A 21,794-nucleotide genomic window follows, 5' to 3' on the forward strand; every position below is an offset into this window, starting at 1 on the left:
ATATACCAAAATCCACAGATTCAACTAACCGCAAATTATGTAGTACTGTACGTCTTTATTTTTTTTAATTCATGTATAAGTGGACACACACAGTTCAAACCAGTGTTGTTCAAGGGTTAAATGTACTTCATTCTCTGCTACTGGTCCATCTGTTTAATCTTTATCAGTATCATTCTGTCTTAATTACCTAAGACATAATAAATTTTGACACTGAGCAGAGAAAGTACTTCTACCTTTGTGTTCTCTGAGAGTATCTTAGCTATTCTTGGCCCTTTGTATTTCCATAAATATTTCAGGATCAGCTTAGAAAAGTTCCTGATAAAAACCTGTTAGGATTTTTATTGAGATCGCATGGATCTATATAGGTCAGTTTGGTGAACATTTATATCTTTACAATATTGAGTCTCTGAATCCATGAACATGGTATAAAAATCCATTTTTTAGTTTTATTTTCTCTGAATAATGTTTTATGTTTTCTACATAGAGTTCTTGAGCTTTATTTTATTAGATTTAGTCCTAGGTATTTATTTTTGAGGCTACTGTAAGTGGTTTCTTTTTATAAATTTCATTTTCTAATCTCATTGGTTTATAGAAATACAATTGATTTTTGTAAATGATTTTTAATAGATCAATCTTAAATTCTTACCAATTCTAATGATTTGTCTGTAGATTCTTCAGAGTTTTCTACATTCACAATTATCATCTGCAAGTTATGAGCGCTCCATTCAATCTCTATAACCTTTTAATTTCTTTTTCTTGTGTTAATATACTGTTCAGGACCTCCAGATCAATTTGAATAGAAGTATGTTGACAATGAGCATCCTTATCATGCTCCCAATTTCAAAGGAAATTTTTTCTACATTTCACTATCAAGTGTGATATTTGCTGTAAGTCTTATATTATGTATCCTTTATTGGATTACATCATTTCCCTTTTATTTCTATTAGTAAGAATTTTAAATTTTTGTTTCTGCTTTTTTATCATTCCACTCATTCCCTTCACACACATTAAGTCAGAAGTTATACACTCTTCTATGCTTTTAGTGGTTACCCTAGAACTTATAACATGTATCCTCGACTTATCAAAGTCTAATTTGTTAATACACTCCCTAATGCAAGACCTTTTAAACTCCATTTCATCACTCTTCCAACTTATAGGCTATTATTATGGGTTTTAATATTATACACTAAAATGTATAGTATATATCAATTATTTTAAAATTGTCTATATGATTAATGTAATTATACATTTATTATAAATACACACATAAAGCATTACCACTATTGTTTTACTATTATTGTTTCATACAGCCAATGTTCATTTAGATTTACCAATATATTAATTTCTTTCTTTGGTCTTCATTCCTTCCTGTATCTTGAGAATATCCATTAGTATTTCCTTTAAAAAAATTATTTATTTATTTTTATTTATTTGGCTGCACCAGGTCTTAGCTGCATCATGTGGGATCTTTGTTGCAGCATGTGGGATATCTTTAGTTGTGGCACGTGGGCTCTTAGTTGAGGTATGTGGAATCTAGTTCTCTGACCAAGGATCGAACCCGGGCCCCCTGCATTGGGAGCGTGTAGTCTTAACCACTGGACCTCCAGGGAAGTCCCAGTATTTCCTTTTTAAAGCAGTTTGCTAGTTGCAAATTCTTTCAATTTTTCTTTGCCTAAAAAATCTTTATTTTGCTTTCATTCTCAAAGGATATTTAAGGAAGGCACAGATTTTCTAGATTATTAACTATTTCTTTTGTCACACTGCAGACCTAGTGGAGGGACTTCCCTGGTGGCGCAGTGGTTAAGAATCCGCCCGCCAATGCAGGGGACACGGGTTCGAGTCCTGGTACGGGAAGATCCCACATGGCATGAAGCAACTAAGCTCATGTGCCACAACTACTGAACCTGTGCTCTAGAGTCCGTGAGCCACAACTACTGAGCCCAGGCGCCTAGAGCCCATGCTCTGCAACAAGAGAAGCCACCGCAATGAGAAGACCGCACACCACAACAGAGTAGCCCCCGCCCGCCACAACTAGAGGAAGCCCGTGTGCAGCAACGAAGACCCAACACAGCCAAAAATAAATAAATAAATTTATAAAAACAAAACAAAACAAACAAAAAAGACCTAGTGGACTATACCTTGGCTTCCATTGCTATTGCTGAGATGTGAACTCTAATTATTGATGTTTTGAAGAGATTCTATACTTTTTCCTTCTGGTTGCTTTAAAAATGCTCTTTCTGTTTTCTGCAGTTTCACTATGATAGGTATGGGTATGATTTTTTGTTTTCCTGAAAGACATTCTTTTCTTAGACTAAAAAAATTTTTTTTCTTCCAGTTTATTGAGATATAATTGACCTACAGCACTGCATAAGTTTAAGGAATACAGCATAATGATTTGATTTACATACATTATTAAGTTATTATCACAACAAGCTCAGTGAACATCCATCATCTCATATAGGTACAGAATTAAAGAAATAGAAGATTTTTTTCTCTTGGGACAAGAACTCTTAGGATTCACTCTCTTAACATTTATATATAACAGTTATATTTATCATGTTGTATATTACAGGATTTCTTATCTTATTGGGAGTCAATGAAATTCTTGAATCTATAAATTAGTATCTCTCAATAATTCTGAAATATCTTAGCCATTATCTCTTCAAATTTTGCCTCTGATCCATTCTTTTTCTCTTCTAAGGGGAAACCCCATTAAAAACTTAGACCTTCTCACACAAAAACACAAATGCTGTATGATTCCACAATAGAGGTAGTCAAATTCATAAGAGACAAAGTAGAGTGGTGGTTGCCAGGAGGCAATGGGAATTGTTCATTAGGTAGAGAGTTTCAGCTTTGCAAGAGGAAAGAGTTCTGCAGATGGGCTGCACAACAACAGGAATATATTTAACATTACTGAATTGTATGCTTAAAAAATGATGATGGGGACTTCCCTGGTGGCGCAGTGGTTAAGAATCCACCTGCCAGTGCAGGAGACATGGGTTCGATCCCTGCTCAGGGAAGGTCCCACATGCCGCGGAGCAACTAAGCATGTGTGCCACAACTACTGAGCCTGTGCTCTAGAGCCCGCGAGCCACAACTACTGAGCCCACGTGCCACAACTACTGAAGCCTGCGCGCCTAGAGCCCGTGCTCTGCAACAAGAGAAGCCACCGCATTGAGAAATCCATGTACCACAACAAAGAGTAGCCCCCGCTCGCCGCAACTAGAGAAAGCCTGTGCATAGCAACGGAGGCCCAATGCAACCAAAAAAAAAAAAAAAGATGACAAATTTATGTTTACTTTACAGTTAAAAAATATTAGACATGTACTCTTTAGGTCTCTTACTTTCTTTTATATTTCTCATAATTTTGTCTGTCTGTGCTTCATTCTGGATAGTTTCTTCTGACTTTTATCTTTCATTTTACTAATTTTTCAGCTATAACTAAGTTGCTGTTAAATTTGCCACTGATCTTAAATTTGTTATTACGTTTTTCAGTAGTAGCATTTCTATTTGTTTTTATTTAAACTGTCACTTTTTTAAAAAAATATTTATTTATTTATTTGGCTGTGCTGGGTCTTAGTTGTGGCATGTGGAATCTTTTCAGTTGCTGCATGCGGGATCTTTAGTTGCGTCCATGTGAACTCTTAGTTGAGGCATGTGGGATCTAGTTCCCTGACCAGGGATCGAACCCAGGCCCCCTGCATTGGGAGCGTGGAATCTTAGCTATTGGACCACCAGAGAAGTCCCTCTTTGTCACTTTTTATAGTTTATAATTCCCTGTCAAAAATTTCTGAACTTGGCTTCTATCAACTTAAACTCGTAATCTTATTATGTGTCGGTAATTCCAATATGTGAGTTCTCTGTCATTTATTTTTGTTGTCTAAGTTTTGCTGTTCCCATTCTTGGTAACTTATTTTCATCTATGTCAGGTTATCTTTGTATGCTGAATATTTTGTTTAAAAAATTTTTTGTAGAAATAATTTGAGGTATAGAATAATGTTCTCTTTCTTCAAAGAGGATGTTTACTGCTTTTGCCAGATGCCTGGGGACCATGGCAATCCAGGATTACCTTAACCCAAGATCAGGGTCTGAATTTCTTAGGCTACCCAAATAAATCAAAACCAGGTTGCTATTCAATCAAGGGAAGGTTTGCTTCTCATTTCCTCTTATTTTCTTTGGCATACCAACACAAAGTGTAGGGTCGGGGATGTTATTCATTAATGTCCCCATTCTTGGCATCCTAACTACTGGATCCTAACTATTCCCCCAAATCCTGATAGGCACCAAAAGCTCAGCCCAGACTCTCAGCTGTCTCTTTCAGTTTGGTCATCACCTCCAGGACAAAAATGGCCCTAAGTGCTGGCTCACTTCTTTGGGTTCCCATCATCTCTTATATCTTAACACTAATTCCCCATTAGCTCTTTGATGCTTTTAATATAATCTTTACATTTATATTTCATACTTCTTTTTTTAGTTACCTTTTGATGGGAGGATTAGTCTGAATTACTTAGTCTGCCATTACTGGAAATATAACTCACCAAATGAGCTATTTATATTTCACTTAGTATAAGAAATCACTTAAATCAATATCCATGATGTTGCACACCAGACTTAAAATACAATTTAGCTGCTATTTATTCCTGAATCCTCTCACAATGAATGGAATATCAGTAGTCAATACAACCAGTAAATACACAACAAAAAGCCAAAGAGATACAACTCTTAGAAATATTGTTCAAAGTGATATAAATGTGACAGTTAAGATAGAAGTTTGACCATAAAGAAATGCAATGATTAAATCATGTTACTGCAAAAACATAACAATAATCATGAATTAATGCAATTATCTTGGGCCTATCAAAGCGAACCCCATTTTGCTTAAAGTCTCATGCCCCATTTAAATAGCTTTGTATGAAAAGCATTATCTAAAACTTTAAACACAAACATGAACATTATAAGGGTAACCTATTTATTGCTTCACCAATAAAATTTCTGACTAATCAAAACTAATTGATCGTAAATATAACAAATTCCCTAATCCAGCTTAAATTTCATGATCCATCATTTTAATAACATTTATGGCTAACACTCCAAATTCCTTGCCCCTAAATTTCATTATACTCATTGGGATGAGCTCAAATACCTACTTTCTCCATGCCTGCACTCAAGCAGCTAAGGACTGCTGGAGAGAGTGATATAAAAAGGCATGTTGGATTTCACTGTAAATTCATGATCACTAATCTCCAAAGGCCTTTCAAACTGCCTAATAACCTACAAGATTTCTTTGGAAAATTCACTCTCCTGGTCTCCAAAAAGACTATTTCAAACCTTTGGTACTTCTTTCAAACCTTGGACCCTTCCCTCTTCCCCCTCATTCTTTTTTTTTTTTAATAAAGAATTCTTTTTTTTTTTAAGATTTATTATTCATTTATTTATTTATTTTTATTTATTTTTATTTTTTGGCTGCCTCGGGTCTTAGTTGCTGCACTTGGGATCTTTGTTGTGGTGCGCAGGCTTCTCTCTAGTTATGGCGTGTGGGTTTTCTCTCTCTAGTTGTGGTGCGTGGGCTCCAGAGCACGTGGGCTCTGTAGTTTGCGGCACGCAGGCTCTAGGTGAGGTGCGTGAGCTCAGCAGTTGTGGCACGTGGGCTTGGCTGCCCTGCAGCATTTGGGTTCTTAGTTCCCTGACCAGGGATCGAACCCGCCTCCCCTGCATTGTAAGGCGGATTCTTTACCACTGGACCACCAGGGAAGTCCCTTCCCCCTCATTCTTAGCAGATGACTTTACCTTTTACTTTACAGAGAACAGAAAAGACAATAGGTCAGAACAACTTATCATCCAAATGACAAAAACACAATTTTACTATTATCTGCAACCATCCTACTCTTCTCTCCTGTTATAATAGAGGGGCTGCCCTTCCTCCTCTCTAAACGAATACTGCCATATGTGCTTAAAATTGCACCTTATCCTGCCTCCTCATAAACCCTGTACTATCAATCTCTCCTCCTCAACTGGATCCTTCTTACTGACTTTTAAAAATGTCTCTCCTACAGTCTCTTCAATAAGTGGTGCTGGGAAAACTGGACAGCTACATGTGAAAGAATGGAATTAGGACATTCTCTAACACCATACACAAAAATACACTCAAAATGGATTAAAAACCTACATGTAAGGCCAGATACTATGAAACTCTTAGAGGAAAACATAAGCAGAACACTCCCTAACATAAATCGCAGCAATAACATTTTTGATCCACCTCCTAGAGTAATGAAAATGAAAATAAAAACAAAAATAAACAAATGGGACCTAATTAAATTTAAAAGCTTTTGCACAGCAAAGGAAGCTATAAACAAAACAAAAAGACAACCCACAGAATGGGAGAAAATATTTGCAAATGATGAGACAGACAAGGGACTAATCTCCCAAATACACAAACAGCTCATGCAGCTCAATATCAAAAAAAGCAAAAAACCTAATCAAAAAATGGGCAGAAGTGTACACACTGCTGTATTTAAAATAGATAACCAACAACAAGGTCCTAATGTATAGCACAGGGAACTATATTCAATATCTTGTGACAAACCATAATGGAAAAGAATATTTAAAAAAGAATGTATATATGTGTATAACTGAGTCACTTTGCTGTACAGCAGAGATTGGTACAACATTGTAAATCAACTATACTTCAATTAAAAAAAAAAGAAAGAAAGTAAAAATAAAATAGACAGGGCTTCCCTGGTGGCGCAGTGGTTGAGAGTCCACCTGCCAATGCAGGGGATGCGGGTTCGTGCCCCGGTCCGGGAAGATCCCACATGCCGCGGAGCAGCTAGGCCCATGAGCCATGGCCTCTGAGCCTGTGCGTCCGGAGCCTGTGCTCCACAACGGGAGAGGCCACAACAGTGAGAGGCCCGCGTACCGCAAAATAAATAAATAAAAAAATAAAATAAAATAAAATAGACAACCAACAAGAACCTACTGTATAGCACAGGGAACTCTGCTCAGTATTCTGTAATAACCTAAATGGGAAAAGAATTTGAAAAAGAATGGAAAAAATAAAAATATTTTTTAAAAAAAGAAAAAAATGGAAGATCTAAATAGACATTTCTCCAAAAAAGACATACAGATGGCCAAAAAGCACATGAAAAGATGCTCAACATCACTAATTATTAGAGAAACACAAATCAAAACTACAATGAGGCATTACCTCACATGGGTCAGAACGCCCATCCTCAAAAAATCTACACACAATAAATGCTGGAGAGGGTGTGGAGAAAAGGAAACCCTCCTACACTGTTGGTGGCAACATAAATTGGTACAACCATTATGGAGAGCAGTATGGAGGTTCCTTAAAAAACTAAATATAGAGCTACCATATGACCCAGCAATCCCACTTGTGGGCATATACCCAGAGAAAACCATAATTCGAAAAGATTACACGCACCCCAATGTTCATTGCAGCACTATTTACAATAGCCAAGACATGGAAGCAACCTAAATGTCCATCAAAAGACGAATGGATAAAGAAGATGTGGTACATATATACAATGGAATATTACTCAGCCATAAAAAAGAAGAAGATAATGCCATTTGCAGCAACATGGATGGACCTAGAGATTGTCACACCGAGTGAAGTAAGTCAGACAAAGAAAAACAAATATCATATGATATTGTTTATAAGTTGAATCTAAAAAAATGGTATAAATGAACTTATTTACAAAACAGAAATAGAGTCACAGATGGAGAAAATGGATATCGGGACTGACATATACACACTACTATATATAAAATAGATAACTAATAAGGACCTACTGTATAGCACAGGGAACTTTACTCCATACTCTGTAATGGGACTTTCCTGGTGGTCCAATGGTTAAGATCCCATGCTCCCAATGCAGGGGGCCCGTGTTCTATCCCTGGTCAGGGAACTAGACCTCGTATGCTGCAACAAAGATTCTGCATGCCACAACTAAAAGATCCCATATGTGGCAACAAAGATCCTGCATGCTAAGACCCAGCACAGCCAAATAAATAAATATTAAAAAACAAAACTCTGTAATGACCTATATGGGGAAAGAATCTAAAAAAGAGCAGATACATGTATATGCATAACTGATTCACTTTGCTATACATCTGAAACTAACACAACACTGTAAATCAACTGTACTCCAATAAAATTTCTTTTAAAAAGACAGAAACAATAAATATCCATAACCTAATTATTGATCCATCTTCTCCCTTTCTCAAATTTCCCAAAAGAGTTGTTAATCACACTGTTTCCAACCCATACTAATCTGGTTTCTGAATCTAGCACTCCACCAAAACGGTTCTTCGCACTTAAGAATTCCAGGTCACCAAAGCCAAAGACACATTTCTTTCATTATTTTATTGACCTCTTAGCAATAATTGGCTTCATGGATACTCTCTCCATCTTCAAATACTGCTCCCTTGACTTTCATGACAACATTCTTGGTTTACTCTGTCCCCTCCTGATCATTCTCCTTTGCAGGATCATGCTTCTCTATCCAGCCAATAAATGTTGGAGTTTCTCTAGGCTCTGTTGTAGACCCTCTGCTCTTATGCTCACCTATACCTGCTGGCTTCAATTATCACTTATTTGCAAGACTTAGAAATTATTATCTATAGCCTAGCCACTCTCTAAGCACCAAAACCCACGTATCTAACACTCTTTGCCTGGTTATCTCATAAAGTACCTCAAACTCAAAATGTCCAAAACAGAACTCATGAGCTCCTCTCCAAACCTGATCCCTCTGTTGTTTTCCCCCTCAGTGAACAGCACCACCATCTATCCAGTAGCAGAAGCAAGAAACTGAGTCATCCTTGACTCCTCCAATCCCCTCTGTGAAATAATCCAACAGGTCAATTCAGTTTTACTTCCTAAATACTGAATTCATCCATTTCTCTTTGTCTCCACTGCCCTAGTCCAAGTCACCATCATCTCCCTAAGACTACTCTGATAGTTCCCCTTGTACCTGACTCCAGTGACTATTCCCTAAGCCATTCTCCACACACAACTGATATTTTCAAAATCTGAAATAAAGAAGAAACTAAAGCACAGCCTAGGAGGTCCTGCCCCTGCATGGCTGACACCTACTGACCTCTCCAGCCCTGTCTTCAGCCATGCATGTTTTTTACAACAGGCACGGTTTCTTTCAGTCTCATTTACCCACTGTGTTCCTTTTGGCCTTGCTGTTCTGAACAAAGTACTCTTTCCCTTCCTCTTCGCTTCACATACTCCTACCCACCTTTCAGATCTCTATGCCAACTCCTTACGGAGGGAGGCTTTCCTTGACTTCAAGGTCCAGATCAAACCAGCCTATTACAGAAATTCTTCAAACATTCCTTTGCCTGCTTTTTCCCCCTTTTTGACATTATTGCCTGAACTGTAAGCTCCATGGAGGCAGAAACTACCCAGTTTTACACACTACTCTCTGCCTTGCACAGTCTGCAACACAACTTTGGCACTTCATAAATATTTACTGTATGGATGATGATGATGAAGACCTAAAGGTTCCTTTCGTCCACTCGCGAAACTTAATTACATAACATTTTCAAGAATGTTAGTGATCAAGGACTCTAACCTAGAGCAATACTCATATATTGCACCAAGATATATGTGCAAGGATGTTCACTGAAACACTGTAATATTATTAATCTGGAAACAACCTAAATGTTCATCAATAGGAGACTGGTTAAATAAATTGTGAAATATGCACAGCTTGGAGTATTAAACAGCAGTTAATATTACACAGAATGATGACCTAATTATATTATTGAGTGAAAAAGGCAAACTAAAGAATAACATGAATAGTCTGATCCTATTTCCAGAATGAAAAACAACATATAGTTTGTGCCTGAAACGTATAAAACAAGGTCTGAAAGGAACTGTGAACAGTGGTTACCTCTAAGAAGAGATGTAGAATGAGGGAGTGGTGTGAAGAGATTTCTATTTTTTACTATACTTACCTAAGCATTGCTTTAAGTCTTTTCTACATGAATGTATATTTACATTTTAAAAACAATAAAGGAGGAAAAGCCTTAAATACGAAGTGTTAGTGAGTGCTGTAATTACAAAAGGCAACATTCAAAATTTACCTTTGTAAGCTGAGTGGGGTCAAACCGAAGAACCTTTTGGTTACAGCAGGGATAGATTCCAGTGCCAACAGAACTTAGTGAACTTCCTGCAGTAGGATAAATCACTGTTTCTGAGTGATATTGACAATGTGAAAACTCTATACACAGAAAAGCCTGAATAAAAGAAATATGTAAAATCAAGTATTATTCCCACAATGAAATTATATATCTCAAAAATACTTCACTCAAGACCACATACTGTATGTTCCATCACATAAAATGTACAGAAAAGGCAAATCTCTAGAGACACAAGGCAGATTTGTGGTTGCCTGGTGTTAAAAGTGAGACGGGGTTGGGGAATGGCAGCAAATGGATATGAGGGATCTTTTTTGGGGTGATGGAAATGTACTAAAGTTGGATGGTGGTGATGGTTGCACAACTCTGTAAATTTATTAAAAATTAGTAAATTGTACACTTAAAGTGAGTGATTTTTATGGCACGTAATTATACCTCAATAAAGTTATTAAAAAACAAAATCAAAAACTATTTAAGTTCAGATGAGTTAAATTGATCTTGGTGTACATCTAATTTTATAATTGGCCAATCACATAAGAGGTTTTCCAATGGAAAAAATTAAATAAAAATTTGCCTCACTTATTCTTTGACGTATTTTTTAAGGTAAATACTTAGCATCAGTATTAGTGACAACTATGGAGTAACCTTGAATCACTGGTGAAAATCTTATCAAAGTTTAATTGTAAAATGAATAGTCATGTTTCAGATACATTTATAAGTTGGTAAGATAATTTAAAGAAAATAAAAAGATCCTGAACACAAAAGCAAGAAAGGATAGTCTATAATTCAGAATTCTTAGTTGTTAGTTCCAATTATGATTTTCAAATAATAGTTTTTAATTAAAATTTTCTGCATCTGATAAAAGCTATAAGGTGCACACTCATACAAAGTGTTTTGCATACAAACTATTTTATGAGTTTATGAACTCTCCATAGTAAAATATTAAATATTATAAATCAAGACTCAATTTCCTATGAAGAAGAGAAAAAAATCCTTCAAATTTTCTGCGTTCTGACATGCTAAACAAGTCAGGTTTTAGAAGCCTGATATCCTTGATTATTAGCGACACTCCATTGTGGGGAGGACCACTACATAGCTATTAAGTTAAAAAAAAAAAAAACCACACCAAAAAACCAACCTGACAATATCAAGTGCTAGTGAAGATGTGGGGCAACTGGAACTCCCATACATAGCTGGAAGGAATGCAAAGTGGTTCAGGGACTTTGGGAAACTGTTAGGCATGGTAAATGTTAAGCTTACATTTACCATCAATCCAGCGATCCTACTTCTAGGTAACTACCCAAGAGAAACATATTCACATGAAAGCCTGTATGGGAATGTTTATAGATGCTTTCTTCATAATGGCCCCAAACTAAGAAACACCTACCGTCCTTCGCTGGTAAGTGGATAAACATACTGGGATATATTCATATGATGGACTACTATCTAAGGCTAAAAAGGAACAAATTGATAGATACAACAATGTGAATAAATTTCAAATCCATTTTCCTAAGTAAAAGAAGCTAGACTCAAAAAGCTAAAACTGTATGATTCTATTTATATGACATTCTGGAAAAGTCAAAACTATAGAGACAGTAAACAGAACAGTGGTTGTCAGAGCCTGGGGTGGAAGAAGGAATTGACTAAAAAAGGGCACGAGGGAATTTTTTAGGCTTACAGAAGTGGTCTATGTTTTGATTGTGGTGGTAGTTACATGACTGTATGAGTTTGTCAAACCTCACAAAAGGATAAATTTTACTGTATGGAAATTATACTTCAATAAATCAAGGTTTTAAAAATTGTGGGGACATAGGGAGTCTACTGCTCTTCCTTCCTTCTACTGAAAATAATTACCCAAGTGAGAGAGGAAAAGAACTGGGGGCTGGGAGACCTGAGGGATTCAAAAAAAATTTTATGTAGAACACTCTGGATTTATACATAAAACTAATTTGGAATGACTGTGACCAATAAAGATCTATTTATTCTAGAAAAGGATTTATTATAGGTACCTTCAAATAGCAAGCTTTCTTGTGCTTTTATGATAGACTTCATTTAGAAGAAAATGAACAAAACCTTTCTGGTAACACAATTATTTTAACAAGAAGGGCGTATCTCAATAGTATCCTATCTGCAAGGGTGTTTCTGAATTTCTAAAGAAATTTATGGGCTAACAGAGAAACAGTTTGGCTGGAAATAATGAAAGGCAGTGAGAATTCTGTTATTTTTTTCCATTAAAAAAAGGGATCTGATCACTTAAAACCTGTTGATTTTATAAAAATTCATCAAGTAATTGATTGTTTCAGCAATGGAAATAAAAAAGAGGAAGAACCATAGTATGAGAAATGAAGTCAGATGCAAGCAATGTTTAACAGCACCATCGTTTTGACACTAGTTTCTTAAAAAGATGTCAGATATTGTACAAACACACCCTAATTAAACAACATATATCAAAAGAGCCTGCTCTCAATGTTTGCAGAGCAGGATATTAAAAAAAGACAAAACTCACCTGATAACATCTTGAACAAGTTAGCCAGTTGACTGTTCCCCACAAGCGCCAATATACATCTCTCCAAGATTTTAATTCTTCAGAAAGACTATTCAAATACTCATGAACATCCCAAGTCTTATCTCTGGGGAAAAGAGCCTCAGTTGTTATATTATTTTACACACAAGCAATATAAACAATTTAGTTCAAACAAATATTTTAAAATTTGTGACATATTTCCAAGAACATTTCCCAAAAGATGGCTGTGGAATGGACAACACTGAATGGTAGATAAACTTTCATTTGGGAGTTTGTTTATTCTTTTTTTTTCCTGTGGACAACAGAAAAAGTTGTGACAGGCTGAATGCCAAATTATTTTCCTATGCTAGACAAAGGGTTATAAATTAAATATAGTTTGAGCAGGCTAACAGTTGGGACTTAGGCTTATGTTGCTAAATGGAACCTTTTATTCTAATTGTACATATTATAAAATAAGTTATTAATTATTGGTGATTCTAAACATTCAATTAATGTATTAGTTCTTTATATTATTTTCACAAGGCATTTTCTAGTAGTTGAGTAATAAAGTAATGAAAAATCAGGTCTTGGTAATAAAACATTTTTAAGTTATGTGATATAAACTTATAAAAAACAGGCAAGGCTTATAACTCCATTTGCTATGGTCATATGTAAGAGGTTCCTATTTTTGTCTAAGTCCCCAATCATTTTGAACTTTTGTTATTTTTGTCCTTAGTTCAATAAATAACAAAATGCCATCATGTTATTAGAAATTACATCTGTTTTAAGTTAAAGACATTTTTGAAAAATGTCATCAACAGCTGACTTGCAGGAAAATACTTTGAATAAAACAACAAAACTGGATGTTGAAGTTAATATCCATTTATTCACACAGTAATGTTAATAGTTATTGCCGTCAAAATGGAAGTAATTTTCAAAAGGTAAATCAAGTCTCAAGATAAACAAGTATAAAATTTGATAAAGGAGGCAAGGATATACAATGGAGAAAAGACAGTCTCTTCAATAAGTGGTGCTGGGAAAACTGGACGGCTACATGTAAAAGAATGAAATTAGAGCACTCCCTAACGCCATACACAAAAATAAACTCAAAATGGATTAGAGACCTAAATGTAAGATCATGACACTATAAAACTCTTAGAGGAAAGCATAGGAAGAACACTCTTTGACATAAATCACAGCAAGATCTTTTTTGATCCACCTCCTAGAGTAACGGAAATAAAAACAAATGGGACCTAATGAAACTTAAAAGTTTTTGCACAGCAAAGGAAACCATAAACAAGACGAAAAGACAACCCTCAGAATGGGAGAAAATATTTGCAAACGAATCAACGGACAAAGGATTAATCTACAAAATATATAAAAAGCTCATGCAGCTCAATATTAAAAAAGCAAACAACCCAATCCAAAAATGGGCAGAAGACCTAAATAGACATTTCTCCCAAGGAGACATACAGATGGCCAAAAATCACATGAAAAGCTGCTCAACATCACTAATTATTAGAGAAATGCAAATCAAAACTACAATGAGGTATCACCTCACACCTGTTAGAATGGGCATCATCAGAAAATCTACAAACAACAAATGCTGGAGAGGGTGTGGAGAAAAGGGAACCCTCTTGCACTGTTGGTGGGAATGTAAATTGATACAGCCACTATGGAGAACAGTATGGAGGTTCCTTAAAAAACTAAAAATAGAATTACAATATGATCTAGCAATCCCACTACTGGGCATATACCCAGAGAAAACCATAATTCAAAAAGACACATGCACCCCAATGTTCATTGCAGCACTATTTACAATAGCCAGGTCATGGAAGCAACCTAAATGCCCATCGACAGACAAATGGATAAAGAAGATGTGGTACATATATACAATGGAATATTACTCAGTCATAAAAAGGAACGAAATTGGGTCATTTGTTGAGACGTGGATGGATCTAGAAACTGTCATACAGAGTGAAGTAAGTCAGAAAGAGAAAAAAAAATATCGTATATTAACGCATGTATGTGGAACCTAGGAAAATGGTACAGATGAACTGGTTCGCAGGGCAGAAGTTGAGACACAGATGTAGAGAACAAACGTATGGACACCAAGGGGAGAAAGCCGCGGGGAGGGTGGGGATGGTGGTGTGATGAATTGGGCGACTGGGATTAACATGTACACTGATGTGTATAAAATTGATGACTAATAAGAACCTGCAGTATAAAAAAAATCCCCACTGCTTATAATAACTAATGTATATTCCCTTTATTATATGGAGAGAAGAATGAAATATTTTAATGTTGACTGTGCTATTATTAACACTAGGGTCAAATGTCATGTGTTTCTCTGGGTTTCTGTTTTCATGTTTAAAATATGAAATCTAACATTTGTAGGGTTTTTTCTTTAGTAAAAGTACTGTACATTTTTAATATAGGAAAAAAAGCAAAAAGCAAATGAAAATCATCCATAATACTATCACTCAAAGGTAACACCACAGTTAACATTTTAGTGAACATGTTTCTAGTTCTGTTTTATAACCTGTTTTTTTTCTTATTTAATTTACCACTAACAATTTTCTGTGTGAGTATGTATTCTTTTACATTCTCAAAGGCTGCATATTAAGAATTGATTAGATGTGTTTTATACAGATATACTATTTTATGGATATATTTTAGTTCACTTAATCATTTGAGTGTTTTTTTTACTTTTTCTTATTTATATAGAGCAATAAATGTCCTTATTAAGTGCTTTCACAAATCAACATTACCTCTCTGAATAAATTCCTAGCAGTAGGATTCTGTCAGAGAATATACATATATATTTTAAAGTTTTTGTTATCCTGAGACATTATACCGATTTATAACACTCTCTCCCTACTCCCCAACTCAGGATGAGAACTAGTTTTGAACTTAAAGGGGAATTAAAAAGGACTATGCATTAATGGAATACTGACAAAGTATGAAGAATAAATTATGAAAAATCCAATTTTAAAGACAATTTGCCTCACTCACCAAAATTTATCTGAAAGTAAATTTGGTTGTCTTCTCAAAAACACTTATATAGGTAACTAAAATCTGTTAGTGAAAAGAAATCATTTTAATGGCACTGATCAGAATATCTTTCAAGATAAAATAAAGCTTTTACAACAACTTTGTTTTGAAAGTAGCACCTTTCTAAATCAAAGTTGGATCATTGCAGAAAAGATATTATCCTATTCCTTATAAGAGTAGTTTTGCTTTTAATAAATACACTATTAATTCACATTTAAAAAGCTGTATTTTATTTTCACTATACCTTATATGAATGTAGATAATATTTCCATGTTGATCCACATTGATTTTTCCAGGAATGCAAGGAATTCTTCTTTCTGTTTCTTTTGTTAAAAGTTTCTTACACAAACAGCATCTATAACACAAAGATACAATCAAAAAACCAAACAACCCGATTAAAAAATGGGCAGAGGAACTGAATTGACATTTTTCCAAAGAGGAAATACAGATGGCCAAAAGGCACATGAAAAGATATTCAACATCTAACCACCAGGGAAATGAAAATCATGACCACGATGAGATATCACCTCACATCCATCAGAATGGATATCATCAAAAAGAACATAAATAACAAATGTTGGCAAGGATGTGGAGAAAAGGGAACCCCTGTACATTGTTAGTGGGAATGTAAATTGGTGCTGCCACTGTGGAAACAGTATGGAGGTTTCTCAAAAAAACTAAAAATAGAACTACCATATGACCCAGCCATTCCACTCCTGGGTATATATCCAAAAAAAGAAAAAAAAACCCAAAAAACTAATTTAAAAAGTTACATGCACCCCCCCAATGTTCATAGCAGCATTATTTGTAATAGCCAAGATATGTAAGCAACCTAAGTTCCATCAACAGATGAATGGATAAAGAAGATGTGGTATACACACACACACACACACACACACACACACACTGGAATATTACTCAGCCATAAAAAATGAAATTTTGTCATTTGCAGCAACATACATAGACTTGGAGGGCATTATGCTAAGTGAAATAAGTCAGACAGAGAAAGACAAATGCTATATGTTATCACTTATATGTGGAATCTAAAAAATACAACAAACTAGTGAATATAACAAAAAGGAAGCAGACTCACAGATATAGAGAACAGACTAGTGGTTACCAGTGGGGAGAGGGTAGGGAGGGGCAAAATAGAGGTGGGGGAGTGGGAGATACAAACTACTGGGTATAAGATAGGCTCAAGGATGTATTGTACAACACAAGGAATATAGCCAGTATTGTGTAATAACTGTAAATGGAAAGTAAACTTTAAAAGTTGTATAAAAAATTTGGGACTTCCCTGGTGGTCCAGTGGGTAAGACTTCACACTCCCAATGCAGGGGGCCCAGGTTCGATCCCTGGTCGGGGAACTAGATCCCACATGCATGCCACAACTAAGAGTTCACATGCCGCAACTGAAGAAGTCTGCATGCCACAACTAAAGGATCCCTCATGCTGCAACTAAAGATCCCATGTGCCACAACTAAGACCGGGTGCAGCCAAAATAAATAAATAAATAGTTTAAAAATAAAATAAAAATTGTATTAAAATTTAAAAAATTAAAAAACAACAACAAAAAAGAAGATACAAAAACATCCAAGAAGAAAATTTCAAATGTAGTAAAATTAAAGAATTTAGCTGCATTATATAGCATACCAAAGAAAAACATATCACTGTACCTGTATAATGTTGCTGCATTATTCTGAGAATCTGGATTCAAGTACTCAGGATCAAATAGTCTCTCAATCTTCTTACAAAAAAGTTTACTATTAAGAACAAATGACCAACAAATTAATTTTTTATATCTACTTTATTAAAGTTACTTGACAGTGATGAAAATAAACACTGACCTATCTGCACACGTAGAAAATAAGACTAATAAATCCTTAAAGAGCCCTTCCTTGGGAATTTATAATAAATATTTAGTGTTCTAAGTAGATAAACCTACTAATGAGAACTGCCTGATCAAGAATCCATTTTCACAAGAAAAATGAGACAGATGGATATCTACCCCTTTTTGTCCTTTGTTAAGGAATATTCAAGACCGAGGATTTTGCAAATTTAACAATCCTGGGTCTATCAATAATTTGGTATGTGATCTTTGGCAACTTAACATCTTTGAACCTTATTTTCTCCATCTATGAAATGGGGCTAGTAATTTCAAATGCATAAGATTTTATGAGGGTTAATGAGACAGTCTTTTTTAAAGAGTGCCAGACAGTATTAAACATTCAATAAATGTTAATACTTTATTACTATGCATAATATAATAATGTTCTGCATGAACTTTAAGTCTTCTAAGTATGTCATTAATTCCAAGTGTACACCCTGACTGTCTCCATTTTCTCTCAAGTAATGTCTGCTATTAAAGGCCAATCTGGATTTAGGATCCTGATTCCATTTTCAAGTATTTAGCTCTTGGATAATTCCCCTGTGTCTCATTCCCCTTAAGGACTAAACTCTTAGATAATTCCCTGCACTATCAATTTCTCCCACTATAAGGAATCATCCTGATCAGCATATATAAATATAATCTAGTATCTCCCTTCTTAAAAAAAAAAATCCTTTCTTGAGCCTACCTATCTGAAATAGCTACTGCTGAATTTTTCTGCAATCATTCAGAGCAAAACATCTGAAAAAAGTTGTTTAAATCCAATTGGCCACATTTCTGTTCTCATCATACCCTACAGGGTAGCAGCATTCCACACATTTGACCACTTAATCACTTCCTCCTTTTTCAAACCCTCTTTCCTTTTGCCTTCCCTTTGACCCCCTGGCTCCTCCTTCTCAGGCTCCTCACTGGCTCCTCCCTTGTTGAACCTCCAAACGTCAGACAGTCCTTATCAATACTCTCTTGCTAACAATTAGAAAATAAAATAAATAAAAATAGCTTTTACAATAGCACAAAAAATTCAAAATGCCTAGGAATAAATTTAGTTAAAAAAGGAAAAGTATCTCTCACTAAAAACTATACAACATTGCTAAAAAAGTGGAGTGTTATACCATGTTCATGAACTGAAAGACTCAATATTATTAAGATGTCTCTTTCCAAATCTACAGGTTGAATATTAACACTCAAATCTGCAGGGTTGTGTGTGTGTATGAGAGAGAAAGAAGAGAAAATGGGCAGGCTGATTATAAAATTCATGTGGAAATGCAAAGTATATAAAATGACCAAGACAGGGCTTCCCTGGTGGTGCAGTGGATGAGTGTCCGCCTGCCAATGCAGGGGACACGGGTTCGTGCCCCGGTCTGGGAAGATCCCACATGCCACGGAGCGGCTAGGCCTGTGAGCCATGGCCGCTGAGCCTGTGCGTCCGGAGCCTGTGCTCCGCAACGGGAGAGGCCACAACAGTGAGAGGCCCGCGTACCGCAAAAAAAAAAAAAAAAAAGATCAAGACATCAATCTTGAAGGAAGGCAAAGCTGGAGAATTCAGATTACTAGATACCAAGAAACATTAGAAAGCTACTGTACTTAAGACAGTGTGCTACTGATAAAAGTACAGACAAAGAAATGAACAGAACAAAATGGAGAATTCAGAAAGAGACCTCACATGTACAGTCTCCTGATTTACAGTAAAGGTGCCACTGCAAGTCAGGGGAGAACATATGATATTGCTACGAAATCTCATTCACTTCCATGGTTTCAAACCTCACCTACTCTTATATTTCTATTTTAAGCCCTGACCTCTGACCTAAACTTCAGACTTACATATCCAACTATCTCCTTGACATCCTACCTGTGTGTCCAAGAAGTATATTAAATATATTAAATAATCTTAACAAGACCCAAACCCGTCTCCTGATTCCCCTCACCCCAGTCATTGCCCTATTAATGACACTAGCACACTTAGTTGCTCAACCTTAAAACCTAGTAATTATCCTAAAATATTTTCTCTCTTCCCACATCATTCCATTTGAAAATCTGTCAAATCTTTCTATTAACATATTCTGAATCCATCTACTTCCTTCCAGCTCCCCTGCCTCCATTCTAGTCCAAAGCCTTTCATTTCACTAGACTGCTGCACTAGACTTCTAATAGGTCTTGCTTCTTATATTCTTATAGTCTATTCTCCACGCAGAATAGACTGAGCTCTTAAAAACAAATCAGATCATGCCACTCCTCTGCTTCCATTCCACCTAGAATAAAGTATACACTCCTTGCTATGACTTAAACAGCCCCTAAGTGCTGCTGACCTCATCTCATACCACTCTTCCCCTTTATACTAAGGCCTGTCTTAATAATTTTTAACATAATTCACTACCACAATCTGCTTATATGTGCCTTATTCAGAGTAACCAATTTAATTACTAATTCTTACCTGAGCCACTGGCTCAGGATATATTTTACTTCATTTAAAAAAAATGGAGGGCTTCCCTGGTGGCGCAGTAGTTGAGAGTCTGCCTGCTGATGCAGGGGACACGGGTTCATGCCCCGGTCTGGGAAGATCCCACATGCCGTGGAGCGGCTAGGCCCGTGAGCCATGGCCGCTGAGACTGCTCATCCAGAGCCTGTGCTCCACAACGGGAGAGGCCACAACAGTGAGAGGCCCACGTACCGCAAAAATAAATAAATAAATAAATGGAAATAGATTTCTAAATATATTCTAAATATAGAATTTTTACTAAAATGAAATAGAAATAATACATTTCTTCTAAGAGGAACATTACTATTAAAATTAAATTTAGGGACTTCCCTGGTGATCCAATGGTTAAGACTCTGTGCTTCCACTGCAGGGGGTGCAGGTTCGATCCGTGGTCAGGGAACTAAGACCCACATGCTGTGCGGTGTCACCAAAAGTTTTAAAAAAATAAATTAATTAAATTAAAATTTAAAAATTACCTCCTAAACTTATCTTTCTTGTCCTTTAAATCATCAACTTCACTGTGTGTGAATAGATCAGCTATACGTGTAAGAAGATTTGCATTAATACAATTCATGTTGCATGGGGTAGCTACTATGGCATTCATATTTTTGTGGCAATACTGAATACACTGTTCAACCTAAACAAAAAACACAATAGAAAATGAATATTGAAGATAGTAGCATAAAGGATAATGTCCTATCAATACTTTTCAAAGATAAGATTCATTAAAAGCCTAATCCATGTATTGCTACATAATAACTTAGTTCTGCCTATTTGGGTTAATCTACACTGTTCCAAAGTGGTCTAGCAGGTCAAATTTGTACAAACATAGCTAGAAAAATAATTTTCACGCTTCTTAGAATATTTCAAACGATAATGTAATGAACATCTTTCATGACTGTGGCAGATATAAATTTTAGTCCACAAACTCAAGGGTACAAGATATGTGACTTCCTATAACTAAACTTAGTGATAATTTTAAGCTTCCGTTTCTCTGAGTGGCAGAAACACAATTTCAGTCACTTCAGGGTTTTCTCAGTTGTGTTGTGCTTGCTCTCTGACTTTCTTCCCCTTTCTTCACTGTGAGGTGTATTTATTTACTTTTTGAGGTAGATTTGTGTTTTGGGGAAAACCAGCAATGGTTAACTATGCATTCTTCTAAATATTTTGCTATGGCATAAAAGTCATCCTTTAGGGCTTAGATTTCAAAAATCAAAACTCAGAGACTCTTTTAGTCTCTGCTTTTTTTTCTATAACCCTCCCCTGAAGCAATAAATACCAACAACTGAAAGGAGAGGGACTAAGGAGTACAAAGAATACAGGGAACTAATAAAACTTCAAACAAATAAACTTCACATCTGTTAACACAGCAAAGGGGTATTTTGCTCTGCTTAGTTTTACCAGAGGTTAAAAGCAAATATTCATTTAAATGTTAATTTAAACCACAAAAACATATAAAAACATTTGAGCAATAAAGAAATTTATTAAATAAAAGGAAAAAGAAGAAAAACAAATATATTTAATGTTACAGCTTGATATGTATATGTATATATTATGCTTTTATGTTTTATCAACTATTCTTAAACAACAGACATGAGCATGTGGTTTACACATACAAAATTACATTTTTTAGTAGTTGGGTATTTGTTCTTAATTCACTGAACTATAAATGAAAGACACAAATAAGTAAAACATGCTTAAACCAA

The 21,794-nt window shown here is 35.6% G+C and overlaps 1 protein-coding gene across 4 annotated transcripts in view; it reads right to left on the reverse strand.

Moving 5' to 3' along the window:
* SANBR (SANT and BTB domain regulator of CSR) overlaps nucleotides 1–21,794 on the reverse strand; it is a gene marked incomplete at both ends in the record, with an annotated part of 69,569 nt that overhangs the window by 33,468 nt on the left and 14,307 nt on the right. For 3 of the 4 annotated variants that reach the window (XM_079721470.1, XM_079721469.1, XM_079721468.1), the window contains 5 exons: nucleotides 10,114–10,266; nucleotides 12,674–12,797; nucleotides 15,969–16,079; nucleotides 17,401–17,487; nucleotides 20,565–20,725. In XM_079721470.1, the coding sequence (XP_079577596.1) occupies nucleotides 10,114–10,266; nucleotides 12,674–12,797; nucleotides 15,969–16,079; nucleotides 17,401–17,487; nucleotides 20,565–20,725 (636 nt within the window). The remainder of the gene's footprint in view (nucleotides 1–10,113; nucleotides 10,267–12,673; nucleotides 12,798–15,968; nucleotides 16,080–17,400; nucleotides 17,488–20,564; nucleotides 20,726–21,794) is intronic. The other variant, XM_079721471.1, reaches the window with a different exon arrangement.

This window comes from Hyperoodon ampullatus (genome assembly GCF_949752795.1).
Source record: "Hyperoodon ampullatus genome assembly, chromosome: 15".
Taxonomy (NCBI): Eukaryota; Metazoa; Chordata; class Mammalia; order Artiodactyla; family Ziphiidae; genus Hyperoodon; species Hyperoodon ampullatus.